Source organism: Alligator mississippiensis, chromosome 3 (assembly GCF_030867095.1).
Source record: "Alligator mississippiensis isolate rAllMis1 chromosome 3, rAllMis1, whole genome shotgun sequence".
In the NCBI taxonomy this organism is placed as follows: domain Eukaryota; kingdom Metazoa; phylum Chordata; order Crocodylia; family Alligatoridae; genus Alligator; species Alligator mississippiensis.
The window spans coordinates 281,441,934-281,454,804 of NC_081826.1; the positions used below are offsets into that span (position 1 = coordinate 281,441,934).

Here is a 12,871-nt window from a genome sequence, read left to right on the forward strand (position 1 = left end):
CCAGAGTTCTCTCCCGCAGCAGAGAACTCCGCCGTGCAAGGAAATGTAATTTAGGCAGGAACATAATTTAGCGTTGCCAAAGCACACACAAACAAATCACAACTTTGGGTTGTGACAGCAGCAAATAAGTTTTTCCTGATATTCATTCTAAACCTACTTTACAACTTGAAGCCATTGGTCCACACATCCTACTCCCTATGGCAAGAGAGGTTTTTTGTTTTGTTTTGTTTTTTTCCCCTTTATGGCAGCTCTACAAATATTTGAAGACTGCTATCATGTCCCCTCTGAAGAGCATTTTCCACAAACTGAACATGCCTGTTTCCTTCAGTGTCGCCTCATATGACTTACCTTCCAAGCCCTTTATCACTTTTGTCCCTTGCCTCTGGATCCTTTCCAATTCTTCCATGTCCTCTAGGATGTGGAACACAAACCAGCACACACCACTCAGCACTGGTTAGGCTTCAGAGTAGAGATGCACTATCACCTCCCATGTCTTGCACCTAGTGCTTCTACGGATGCAGAACAAAACCACATTTGCCTTTTGTGCAGCTGCACCACACTGCAGGCTTTGAGTCTGTGACCTAGAAAAACTCCCAGATCCTTCTCTAAAGTACCAGGTATCACTCATTTCGTATTTGTGTTTGTGACGATTCTTCTTGAGGTGTAGCACCTTGCATATGTCAGCACCGAATTTCAACCTGTTAGGTTCAACCCAGCTTTCCAATCTGTCAGGAGGCTTCTGAATTATGCTCCTGTTCCTCAACATGCTGGCAATCCTTTCCAATTTCATGTTGTTTGCAAACTTGCTCAACGAGCTTTCTATGATGTAATTGTTTCGAAGCTTTATACTGAGCATTTATGATAACAAATTAATCCTAATGGGGCTCACAGGCTTTGTAAATGGGTGCTCTAGGTTTTTTTATTTTTATTTGTTAAACTCCAAAGGAAAATGTTAAAATAGTGTTGAGACAAAACCATGTAAATTGTGTGGCTGCAAGAGTTACCGCTATAATATTAATTCAGAAAAATTGAATGTCCTGTCATGTTTGTGGATAGATGTAAGAATAAAGATATGTGCTACTGAAAGGAGAGGAATTTATTCTATTATGCATGACCATTATTATGCATTGACCCCAACATCTGTTTTTTTTTTCCTTTAAGTTAACTTAATCGGATCAGTAGTTTGATCTATGAGAAACCCTTCTTCCAAATTGTAGAGGTTTCAAAAAACTGCTTCCTAGAAATGAAGGTGGTTAAATATTGGAAAAACCCAAGAGAGGTTGTGTAATCTTTGGATGTTTTATTTGCAGGTTAGATGAACACTTGGCTGGGGTGGCTTAGTTGGAGATGATCCTACCTTGAGCAGGGGGCTAGACTAGATGACCTCCTGAGATGCTTTACTTTTCTGTGATCCTACTTGCAAAGATATGTGGTAAAGGGCAGTAATTTTATAATAGAAATAAGCATCTCTGAGTTTCCTGGCACCCTTTGACACTTAACTTATATGCAGTAAATCCAGAGTGACTTAGTTTAATGATTTGAGATTCCACTGGTGGAAGCTAAAAAACAAAAAAAGTCGTCTTTTTGAGACAGCTGAAGCATACATTAGATGAGTGTGTCCTTCATTATCTTCTCTTGTGTAACATTTCAAAAACTTAGAAATGTAAAATCTGTCTTCAGGAGGGACTTCGATGAAGAGGAGCAGTTCCCCAGTGTTACACTGTATGCCCTTTGGGAATGCAAAGGGGGAAGAATGGGTAATCGTTGAAAAATGGCCACTCTCCACTACCAAGTGGTAGTATTTTCAGTATTTATCTCCATGTTGTGCTTCATTCAAAAATCTGATTTAAAAACATAGCATACTGGCAGATGTGGGAAGTATCAAATGAGCTATACTACTTCATCCCCCTTGCTTTACTTAAGGCGAGTGCTGCTTACCGTAGCAAGATTTAGACTGGTGGGGTTTTTTTTGTTTTGTTTTGGTGGGGGGGTTTTTGTTTTGTTTTGTTTTACAAGTAATTTGTGAGCATATACTGAGAATCTTTGTCAGCTAGAGATTCAGTCATAGATTCATAGATGTTAGGGTCGGAAGGGACCTCAATAAATCATCAAGTCCGACCCCCTGCATAAGCAGGAAAGAGTGCTGGGTCTAGATGACCCCAGCTAGATACTCGTCTAACCTCCTCTTGAAGACCCCCAGGGTAGGGGAGAGCACCACCTCCCTTGGGAGCCCGTTCCAGACCTTGGCCACTCGAACTGTGAAGAAGTTCTTCCTAATGTCCAGTCTAAATCTGCTCTCTGCTAGCTTGTGGTCATTGTTTCTTGTAACCCCCGGGGGCGCCTTGGTGAATAAATCCTCACTAATTCCCTTCTGTGCCCCCGTGATGAACTTATAGGCAGCCACAAGGTCGCCTCTCAACCTTCTCTTGCGGAGGCTGAAAAGGTCCAGTTTCTCTAGTCTCTCCTCGTAGGGCTTGGTCTGCAGGCCCTTGACCATACGAGTTGCCCTTCGCTGTACCCTCTCCAGGTTATCCGCATCCTTCTTGAAGTGTGGCGCCCAGAATTGCACGCAGTACTCCAACTGCGGTCTGACCAACGCCCTATAGAGGGGAAGTATCACCTCCCTGGACCTATTTGTCATGCATCTGCTGATGCACGATAAAGTGCCATTGGCTTTTCTGATGGCTTCGTCACACTGCCGGCTCATGTTCATCTTGGAGTCCACTAGGTCTCCAAGATCCCTTTCCACCTCTGTGCCACCCAGCAGGTCATTCCCTAGGCTGTAGGTGTGCTGGACATTTTTCCTCCCTAGGTGCAGCACTTTGCATTTCTCCTTGTTGAACTGCATCCTGTTGTTTTCTGCCCACTTGTCCAACCTATCCAGGTCTGCTTGCAGCTGTTCCCTGCCCTCCGGCGTGTCCACTTCTCCCCATAGCTTTGTGTCATCTGCAAACTTGGACAGAGTACATTTCACTCCCACGTCCAAGTCGCTGATGAAGACATTAAAGAGTATCGGTCCAAGTACCGAACCCTGCGGGACCCCACTGCCCACACCCTTCCAGGTCGAGACCGACCCATCTACCACGACTCTTTGGGTGCGACCCTCTAGCCAATTTGCCACCCACCGGACTGTGCAGTCATCCACATCACAGCCTCTTAATTTGTTCACCAGTATGGGGTGGGATACCGTATCGAAGGCCTTCCTGAAGTCCAAGTATACGACATCCACCCCTCCTCCTGTGTCTAGGCGTTTCGTAACCTGGTCATAGAAAGAGACTAGGTTGGTCAGGCACGATCTGCCCGCCACAAACCCGTGCTGGTTTCCCCTCAGCATAATTTGTCCTGCCGGGCTCTCACAAATGTGAGCCTTGATAATTTTTTCAAATACTTTACCAAGGATGGAGGTGAGACTGACCGGCCTATAGTTGCCCGGGTCCTCCTTCCTCCCCTTTTTGAAAATGGGGACCACGTTAGCCCTTTTCCAGTCCTCCGGGACTTGGCCTGTGCGCCACGAGCATTCGAATATTCCCGCCAGTGGCTCTGCAGTGACGTCGGCCAGTGCCTTCAGCACCCTCGGATGGAGCCCATCCGGGCCTGCCGACTTAAAGGCATCCAGTTCTTCCAAGTGACTCTGCACCATCTCAGGATCTACGCATGGAAGTCTGGCGCCTTGCTGCTACCTCTCTACAACCCCAGTGAGAGACTTGTCGTGCCCCTCGCTTAGGAACACTGAGGCAAAGAACTCGTTGAGGAGTTCAGCCTTGTCCCCCCTATCTGTCACCAATTGCTTCTGCTTCAGTATCTTTTTGAAAACGGGTAATGACTACAGCCTTGTATAAGATGTTTAAATTAGGAAAAATTTCTGCCTTAGGAGGGAGCTGAAAGGATTTGAGTCCCCATGGGCAGCAGTTGAATAGTACAACACTTGATCAGCACTTTATTGCCTGAATTCTACCTTTCAGCTGACAAAGTGGTGTAAACTTCTGAGAGTTACTATCCTGCACAAACATGCAGGGAGTCTTAGCTTCAGAACACTTGTGCTTTCATTATAAAAAAACCCACTTATACTTCTTTTCATGCGTATACATTTAACATGAGAAAAATGTACCCACATGGGATAAGAGTAATACAATTCTTAATTGAAACTCCAGTAACCTCATAGTCTAGCAGTTGCTGTTGCACAGAAAACTGGATGCATTTTATGGTACAGGAGAAGGTGTTTGCATTTGCTATTCTTCTATAGCATAGTTAATTCCTTTTTGTTGATAGTAGGCAATTAAGTATTCATGGCTAGTATAGCAGAAGTAGTATCTATACTACATTTCTAGGATTGGGGGTTGCTTTGGTTCAGAAAAAGCAATCTTAACTTTGGGTTTTGGGGACTTCTAAACAAGTTGTAAGTTCCTAAAGTCCTAACGAAAAAATTTTTTTTTGTTTGGTGTGGGGTTCCTGAAGTTCAAGTTCACAGGAACTGATGAAGAAACCAATGAATTTAGGGCATCTTTACATGTGCTGTGGAGGTTGGGGGGAGGGGTGCTTTTAATTAGACCAGCTTGGAGAGGTGTAATTACAGAGGGTTGGAGCAGCATTCCTGGATGTCTACAGGTATCCTCAGGTGGCCAAGTAAAAAGTTTTTTGGTGTTGTTGGAGCTGAAGTCAGGAAAGGATAGAATTTTTACTGAAATAGAGGGAAGCATTGGGTCTAATACCAGTTACAAGGTTAAATATTTAGACATTCCAGATGGCAAAATTTAATTGCCTTATAATATCCATTTTTTTAAAGGAGGAAAGTAACTTGCACTGAGGAGAGGAGGCTTATTTACACTCCTTCCCCACCTTCCTCAACCTCAATAGTCAAATATACAACTTTAAATGACATTACTGTCCACTAATGAAGCCAACAATCACTCAAATATCCTATGAATCTACTTAATGGTGATCTTAAAACGTGTTTTTCTTTTATACATCAAATACAAGATTACTTAAGTTCTTCTTTTAATTTGTCTTACAAGCGAAAAAAAGAAAAGGAATGTAAAATTTGACCATGCTTGTTTTTCCTGGAAAAGCTTCTGAATGTCTAAAATTGAGACTGTATTTTCATTGCACATGTAGAAGTTCTAAATATTTAATAGTTGGTTTTCAAATTTTCATCAGTCAGTACCTGAAACTAAATGCATATTAATAAGATTGCTAAAACGGTTTTAAATCTTCTTTAAGTTGCGGTACCATTATAGTAGTTTAGCAGTTTTCTCAAGCAAATGCAACTTGAATGATGAGGAACTGGCATGTTAAGATTGTTTCCTGCTAGACAGATGATCCTTTGGATGGTTTACCCAATAAAAAATTGTTGGGTTTTTTTGTTTTTTTTTAAAGGGGTGGGGTGGGGCTTAGTGTGCTGTTTTTTATTAATATTTAAAAATAAAAATCCAGTGCTGCTTTTGCTATAAAGCTGTGAAACTGGAATCAGTAGTATAAGTAGGGGTGGTGAGGGGAGCATCAGCCCTGGGTACCAACTCAGGGGTTTCAGACTTGCCCTTCCCCCTCCCTCTTCCTGGTCTGTGGCCTGGCACAAATAGCAGCCCTACAGCATTGCTCTTGCAGCAGCCAGGTGCCCAGACACTGAGCTGTTGCCGTAAGAGCAACATCTGGGGCAGGCAGACTATGTGGCAGTGGTAGCAGCAGTTGGGGACTATTTTTGAGTCCTCTAGCATAGGTTAAAATTCTAAACACCCTCCCCCACTCTCAGCACCCGCATACCTCTAGTGGGATACAAATCCCGACTATTTAAGTTGCCCTGCTCACTGTGGGTAATATTGTATCTGCTACAACAGAACGGAATAGAAAAGTGCTGTCCTTTCTTGTCCTCCTGCAGAAGGGGAAGTTGGCTTGCCTATGTAGATAAACTTGGCTTGCATAAATCTTTGGCTGATTGCTCTAAAAATTTACATCTATAACTTCAAGTGGCAGCAATGGTAGATGACATAGTTTAGTAAACCTGTTCACCATTTAGTAGAGTTGTAAAAGGGGAAGAGCATGGCACTTGGTTTTTTAGTTTTGATGTGGCCTCACACAGTAGTATCTAATTTGATTGAATGTACTTGCTGCGTGCAGAATAATTGTGACCAAGAATCTGTTTTTGTCATGCCCAAATTTTTTAGTGCCATTCTCAAAATTGTGTGCAAAAGATAACTTCAAGCCTGAAACAAAAATGGGTGTTTGGGTGATGTAGGCTTTTCCTTTCTTAGCTATAATGTTATGGCTTGCATTTTTCTTTTGGCTTTCTTCCTTACATAATTAAAAGGATAACTGCTTTTTTTTCCCCTTCCTTCCTTGTTCCAGCAGTTTGCACTCTGAAAATCCTCTTGGCTGCTGTCCTGCAAACAGTTGCTGTTCTTTTTAGATTGGTAGATGCAACATGGCAAAGCTACTTGTTAACATGTTAAGTCTTTTGGGTTATGACGAGCATCTCTAGTCACATTCGTGACTTTGTAAGAGATTGATATTCCTTTTGTTTTTAGCCTACCAAGAAGTATGCCTATAGTTCAGGGGTGGGCAAAATGCGGCCCGTGGGCCAGATGCGACCCACCAGGCCATTCTATCCACAGGGCCCCTAAAAAATTTAGAAAATTACTATTTATCTGCCCTTGGCTGCCTGTCATGCAGCCCTTGATGGCTTGCCAAAACTTGGTAAGTGGCCCTCCACCCAAAATAATTGCCTGCCCTTGCTAGTATATTTTGCGCGGGGAGGGGGGACGTGGGAAGAGGTTGTCTTCTGTTTATTGTGGATACCAGCGTGGAGTATATTTTTAGTTTGCTTGTAGCTGTGGTCCATTTGGGTTTTTCAGTTCACTCATCATGGAAATCAATGCGAGACATAAAGCACCTTGTGATTCCAGAGGCAGCATGTGTGTGGAAGCAAGGTGGGGGAGGATGGGGTGGATTTATGAAATGGCTGAGTAGGAAGGGTGTTGCATGTCCTTTGGCTTTAATGTTCTTTAAATTGGGGGAGACTCATAGTCATGCTTTTCTTCCTAAGCCAGTAGGATAGTATAGAGGTCCCAAAGAAGATACCTTACCTTTTATGTAGGTTATGTACCTGATCAATCAAAGGCTTGTCCAGTTTAAGGGGCTTCCATCCCTGGCTCTGAGCTTCTGATATCCCTTTCCATTTGATGTTAATAGTGTTTTTAAGGTAACTTTTTTAAAACTATCTTTGATTACTATATACAATAAATCACATTAAGAGGATGCATACTTTTTTGCAGAATTTTATATTGGCCTCTAATACTGCAGTTCTGGTAGTGCATAGAAACATGTTTTGTTTCTTTTTGTAAAGGGGAAGATGAAAGGATCCTACTTTACTCTGCACCTTAATTAGGCATTTTCTTGTGCTAAAGGTTTCTTGTGAATTTCTAACGTTTCAAGTTTTATTTCAGAAACGGATGCTAGATGGGCTTTGTAACATATTGTTTAACCTTCAATGAAAAATCTGTAAAATATATAAATTAATTAATTATAAATAAATAAGACAAATTATGGCTACCAAGTTGCCAGATTTACTGGTGGGCACATGGCTTCAAAGCAGGTGTTCTCATGGTTTTGGCACCTCTAGCCAGGTCACTGGTATGGATCTTCCCCTGCCTTGCTGGGATGGATTGGGGAGGAGGTGAGCACCCCTGCTTCAAAGGAGTTCACCAAACTAAGTAGTAGAGGAAATATATTGTATTCCTTTAGAATTTTAAAAAACTTTTTGCTAATAGCAAACTAGATGTTTTATGTAGTTCATTTGACAGTGTTTAGAGAACTCGCTATGTACTTATTTAAAGCTTTTTACAAAATAGTGAAACAATTTGAGATATTCTAACTGTACAAACTACAAGAGGCTAGAGGGTGAAATTATTGCAACTGCTTTTACCTCTGTTTAACTTAGTGAAAGTTAGTCATAAAGGCAAGTTAAGGAAGACTGCTTCAATTTTGAAGGCTTTTTTTTTTTTGTTTTTTTTGTGCCTTCTCAATTGAACAGTGCTTTACAGATACCCAAAGTAATCTAGAGTACAATGCATTAGTGGCATGCTAGGCCTTTTTAAGTTCTTTACAAAGGAACAATGACATTTTTCCCTTTCTTTTAGGAAATTCATATAAAGGAACCTGCAGGAAAAGAAGTAAATCCTTACTTGCTACCAGGTAACTCCTGTATTTTCATGTATTAACTTCAGAATGCAAAAATTGTCATCTCATGTAGGTGTTACTATGTAGATATGGCAGCAAACAATTGAGAAGTGGCATCAGTGTCTTGAGTAGTAAAATGAAGGGTTTGGGGTAAGTAATTGCACAGGCTGAATGTAGTAAATGTTTACACTTGCATGGGTTGTTCTAAAATGCCAAGTTGGTGTTTCCATTAATTCTTTAGAGTACTGTGCTTGCAGCTGCCCTGCATGGGGAAAAATGTGCCCATGTTTTACTTTGCCTTCTAAAGAAGACTTAGGAGGAATTAGACTGTCTTCTAGGCTGGAAGACCAATTGAAAAACTAGTGAAATAGTGGCTTTGCAAGAGCCAAGTGAAGCTGAGCAGTTGAAAGGGAAAGAATTTCTTAGTTCAATATTACTTGTGCTTCTGTTTTAACACTTATTTAGACTCCTCTACCAGCATTTTGAATACATAGCACAGGTAAAGATTTATTCCTTTTCCTCTTCAAATGAGATATTGGTGCCTTTGAACAAAACTAGGCAAGACTGAACATTCTTTCTGTGGTAAAAACACAGGCAAAGGAATAGTTAAAAAAACCCAGTAAAAACATGAAACAAGATATTCTTGTGGCAAGGAACAATTCAAAGCATGAGAACCCTGTATTTAAAATCTTTATAATCTTGACAGTAAAAGAATTGATTAATATTTCAAATGGCATGAAAAGCACATGGCTTACTTGACTGCTTGGGGACTAAAGAGTTGAGTTACTTTAAGCTTCTCCAGCCACTTCCAGACCTGTAGTAACCTGTTTCACTCTTTATGTTCATCCTCTCAACTCATCTCAGCTAGGGTACAAATTATGACTTGAGCATTTGCTAGGAAATCTAAGACCATCAGCTCACTACAAATGAGAACTGTTCAATACTAGACCTTTGAACTTTGAGTCTACAGCTACCTAGATGGTAGCTTTTTTAGTCCCTTGAACCATTTCTTTAGTATTTGGCCACTATTGTCAAATAGGATCATAGAAAAGTAGGGCTCAAAGGGGTCATATGAGGTCCAGTCTAGCCTGCTGCTCAAGGTAGGATCATCCCTGACTGAACCATTTGAAAGACATGTATCTTCAAGACAGGAAAATAATAATGATGATAAACCCTGCAACTCAGAACTAAGTAGTTGATTTAAAATATTTTAGTATGTAGAATGTATGTTATGCTGCAAGTTCAGTTTTTTTGGCTTTTTTTATTTCAATCAGGTGAACTGCTGCTTTGTGAGGCAAGCACAGTGTTCAAGTATGTTCAAGAGGATGGGTCAAATCGAGGCACCTATGGGAAACTTGTTTGCACAAACTTCAAGGTCGCTTTCCTGGGTTACGAGTCTGCCTCAGATGATAATGTAGGAACATAAGCCTCATCTGGCATAGCCTTGAAAGTGGTTTGGTGTGTTTTTTAATGCATGTGTCTTGCTACATACTCTTTCTTTTTCCTTTACCAGAGGAAACAATAAATGACTTAATAGGAAAGATGTGTAGAAGTCTGAAGTACTAGCTTTTCACTCAACTCCAAACTGTATCCATAATTGCCTATGCAAGATCCTCTCTGGCATGAAGTGACTAGCAGGGGTAGTCCCTTTTCTAGTAGTGTGGAGAGCTGTTTCAAAAACATGAACTTTTTTCTTTCAAATGACCTTTTTGTACTGTATTTCTTCTCCACTGAATCAGAATAGAGCAGGGATTTCTTTTTGTAGTCAGGGTACTACATTTTTATAGGACCCTCTTCACTCATTGTCTGTTAGGTAGCAGGCTGTGTCTTCTGTATTTTTCTTGTTGAACCAAAAGGTCCAACTAGTCATGGATTGGCTTTCTAAATTACAGCCAGCCCAGTAGCATTCACGTGGAGGCCCACTTACTAGGCACCTGTAACTAGAGTTGACTAAAGCAGCTTTGCACTTTCATAACTAAGCACTATTTTATAGCAGAGGTGCAAAGGAGGAGGTGTGTGTGGGGGGGGGGGTGTGCGCAGGGGGGAGCCTACATGAATATTCTCTCCCATTAATATTTCTTTCTTACTTTTTGGTAAGATTTCCCTCCCAACAAACAAACCAAAACCCCAACCCTACTAGCCCAGCTAATTTTACCCCTGGCTGGGGAAAAACTGTCTTACAGCATGACATGTTTTTATTTCTGTGTTCTCTAGCTGACCTGCTGGCTGTTATACTCATTTGACAGTGTTGAAGCTCCCAGGATCCCCTCTCTTACTTGTTCAGCCACCACCCTTTTCTGTCTTCAAATGTCTTAATGTTGCCTTTGAATTTTCTTCTCAGGCTTGGCAAATTTCTGTGCCAAGATTTGGGGCCCAGATGTTTTTCAGCTATAAATGTGGCTGTTTGAATATTTTTATGTTCCTTATCTATGTTTTTACCTTCTTTGCTCAGTTCCCTTAACAGCTCTTTCTGAGCCAAGTCCACATCCCTTACCTCATTGTAAGCACAGGCATATGCTGTGTGAATATAGATATTTTCTACCACATAACTGTTCTTATATGAAAAATGATTGTAAAGCTGGCAAGATGGCATTTAATTGACTTTGTTGTCTTAAAACACATGCTTTGAAAAGTGAAAATCCTTAACTATGAGCTTTGCAAGCTCTCTTGGGTTTTGAAAATCAAATTGGGTTTTCATCTATACACATACCAGCAGCAATAACTAATTCTGCAGGTCAGATAGCCTTTCAAATATGAAAGCTGCTAAGTAATTTGGGTCCAGAATTTTTTTGAGATAGGTACTGGAATAACACTGAATTGGTGAAAATAACAAATTAGATAAAAACTAGTCATTAGAATAAATATATCTGTTGAATTCAAAGATGGCAGCTTTTAAGTGAAAATCAGTATACTGGGAAATTGTGTAACACTGTTTCCTCTTATAGGAACCACAATTTAAGAATAAGGTCATAGGAGAAAATGATATAACTCTGCATTGTATAGACCAGATTTATGGAGGTAAGTCAGCATTTTCTTTCATGTGCCTCACATTCTATATAAATATCTGCTCTCTAATTCCAGTGGTCTGGCTTGACTACCAAAATAGCTAATAATTATGATACAGTCTTTCTGTAATTAAATTTGAAATGAAGCAAAGCATGGACGATATTTTTTACAGTAACTTTCATCTCCTTGAAATGGATATGGGAACAATTATTCCTTCTTTCTACAACCTTGTGAGAAGAAATGCAGAAGATCTAAACTTTGAGAAAATATCTAGTTGGGCTACTGTAGAAGCTTTTTGACGTTACTTGACTGTCAGAAAAAAGAGGAGAAACTTCTTCCCAAATGACTTTCTCAGAGACGTATCTGCCTTGTAGTTGCTTAAAAAAATGAAAATGAGGCTAGGGTCCTGTAAGTAGTAGAAACAGCATTGGAAAGAGGAGGTCTGGGGAAGAAAAATGGGATGTCCCACTGTATGAATGAGGTAGGACTGGAAGGGTTGTGGGAGGGTAGCAGTCTAACAGCATAAGTGTGTGTGTACCTGGTCACTTAAATCTCTGGCAGATGTTACGCTTATCACGTGATTAACATTATTTCTATTGAACCAGCAGACTGTCATTATCTATAGGAGATGCCATGTACGTTGGGCAGTAAGAATGCCAGTGGATCTGGTGGGTGGGCAGGGGGGAAAAAGGAGTTCATGGACACGTTAAACATGTTAATTGCAGGGTAAGTTTTGACATGCCACATGTTCTTCATTAATCTACACATACGCCTGGGAGGGCATGGCAGGGGTAGCTGTTCACAGGGTGAGGCTGGCTGGTTCACAGGCTTCACCTGTGGGCTGGGATAGTGCTATGCTCTTCCTGGCGTGGGTCTGGGCTAGGCTGTGCTTGGCATAGGCAGCAACAGTGCTGGGAGGGGCCAGTAGCAAATTTTGGGATGGCTGCAGCCCCTGACATAATGCCCTCCTAGTGCCGCCACAGCCTGTCCTGAGCACAGCCCCAACCCAACCCCCTCAGCCCTTCCCCTCGCCGTTTCCCCCCCCCCCCCCCCGAAGAGCTTAGTGCCACCCCATCCCGCCCTTGCCCCGCATGCAGATCTGGGGGCACATGCCCCCCCCCAGTGCCCTCCCACGGTACGTGCAGAGCCTTGCCCCTGAACAAGCTGCTCGTGGCTCTGTTCCTTGCTCCACCCCGGCTGTGTAGCACCTACCCCAACCCCACTCCCTCTCTCCCTTGCCGCAGGAGCCTCTATCTGCCCCCACCCAACAGACTTACCAGCTGGATGGCACTTGCCATGCTGGCTGGTTGCATATTGGATTGGTATCGGCTTATATGGCTCATTAAAAATTGGCCATTTGGTATCAGCCCAAAAATTCTCTGGCTGTGCACTCGATGCTAGAGATTAATTCAGAGAAGTATCCTACTACAGAATCTTAAATCCTCATTTAAATCTGTTGAGGTTTGCATTGGACTCCATGTCTGATAGATTATTATATTTTTCTTGTACACTGCATGTCTTGTTTTGGATAGGCAGAATGTAGAAAAAAATTACTTTGATTCTGAGTCATAGCTAACTGTGCAGCAGCTCACTTCCTTCTCTAGGACAAGTAAAATGGTTAGGGGCCTGGGACACGTGACTTATGAGGAGAGGCTAAGGGAACTGACCTTATTTAGTCTGGAGAAGAGGAGACTGA

At 41.7% G+C, this 12,871-nt stretch overlaps 2 protein-coding genes across 2 annotated transcripts in view; one reads left to right on the forward strand and one right to left on the reverse strand.

The window, feature by feature from the left end:
* The window catches only part of SUB1 (SUB1 regulator of transcription), a 180,141-nt gene that overhangs the window by 134,873 nt on the left and 32,397 nt on the right, over window positions 1-12,871 (reverse strand). The window lies entirely within an intron of this gene.
* Window positions 1-12,871, forward strand: part of MTMR12 (myotubularin related protein 12) — a 63,263-nt gene that overhangs the window by 8,647 nt on the left and 41,745 nt on the right. Inside the window, exons 2-4 of the mRNA XM_006267762.4 lie at window positions 8,130-8,184; window positions 9,444-9,583; window positions 11,115-11,187. Of these exons, the coding sequence (XP_006267824.1) occupies window positions 8,130-8,184; window positions 9,444-9,583; window positions 11,115-11,187 (268 nt within the window). The remainder of the gene's footprint in view (window positions 1-8,129; window positions 8,185-9,443; window positions 9,584-11,114; window positions 11,188-12,871) is intronic.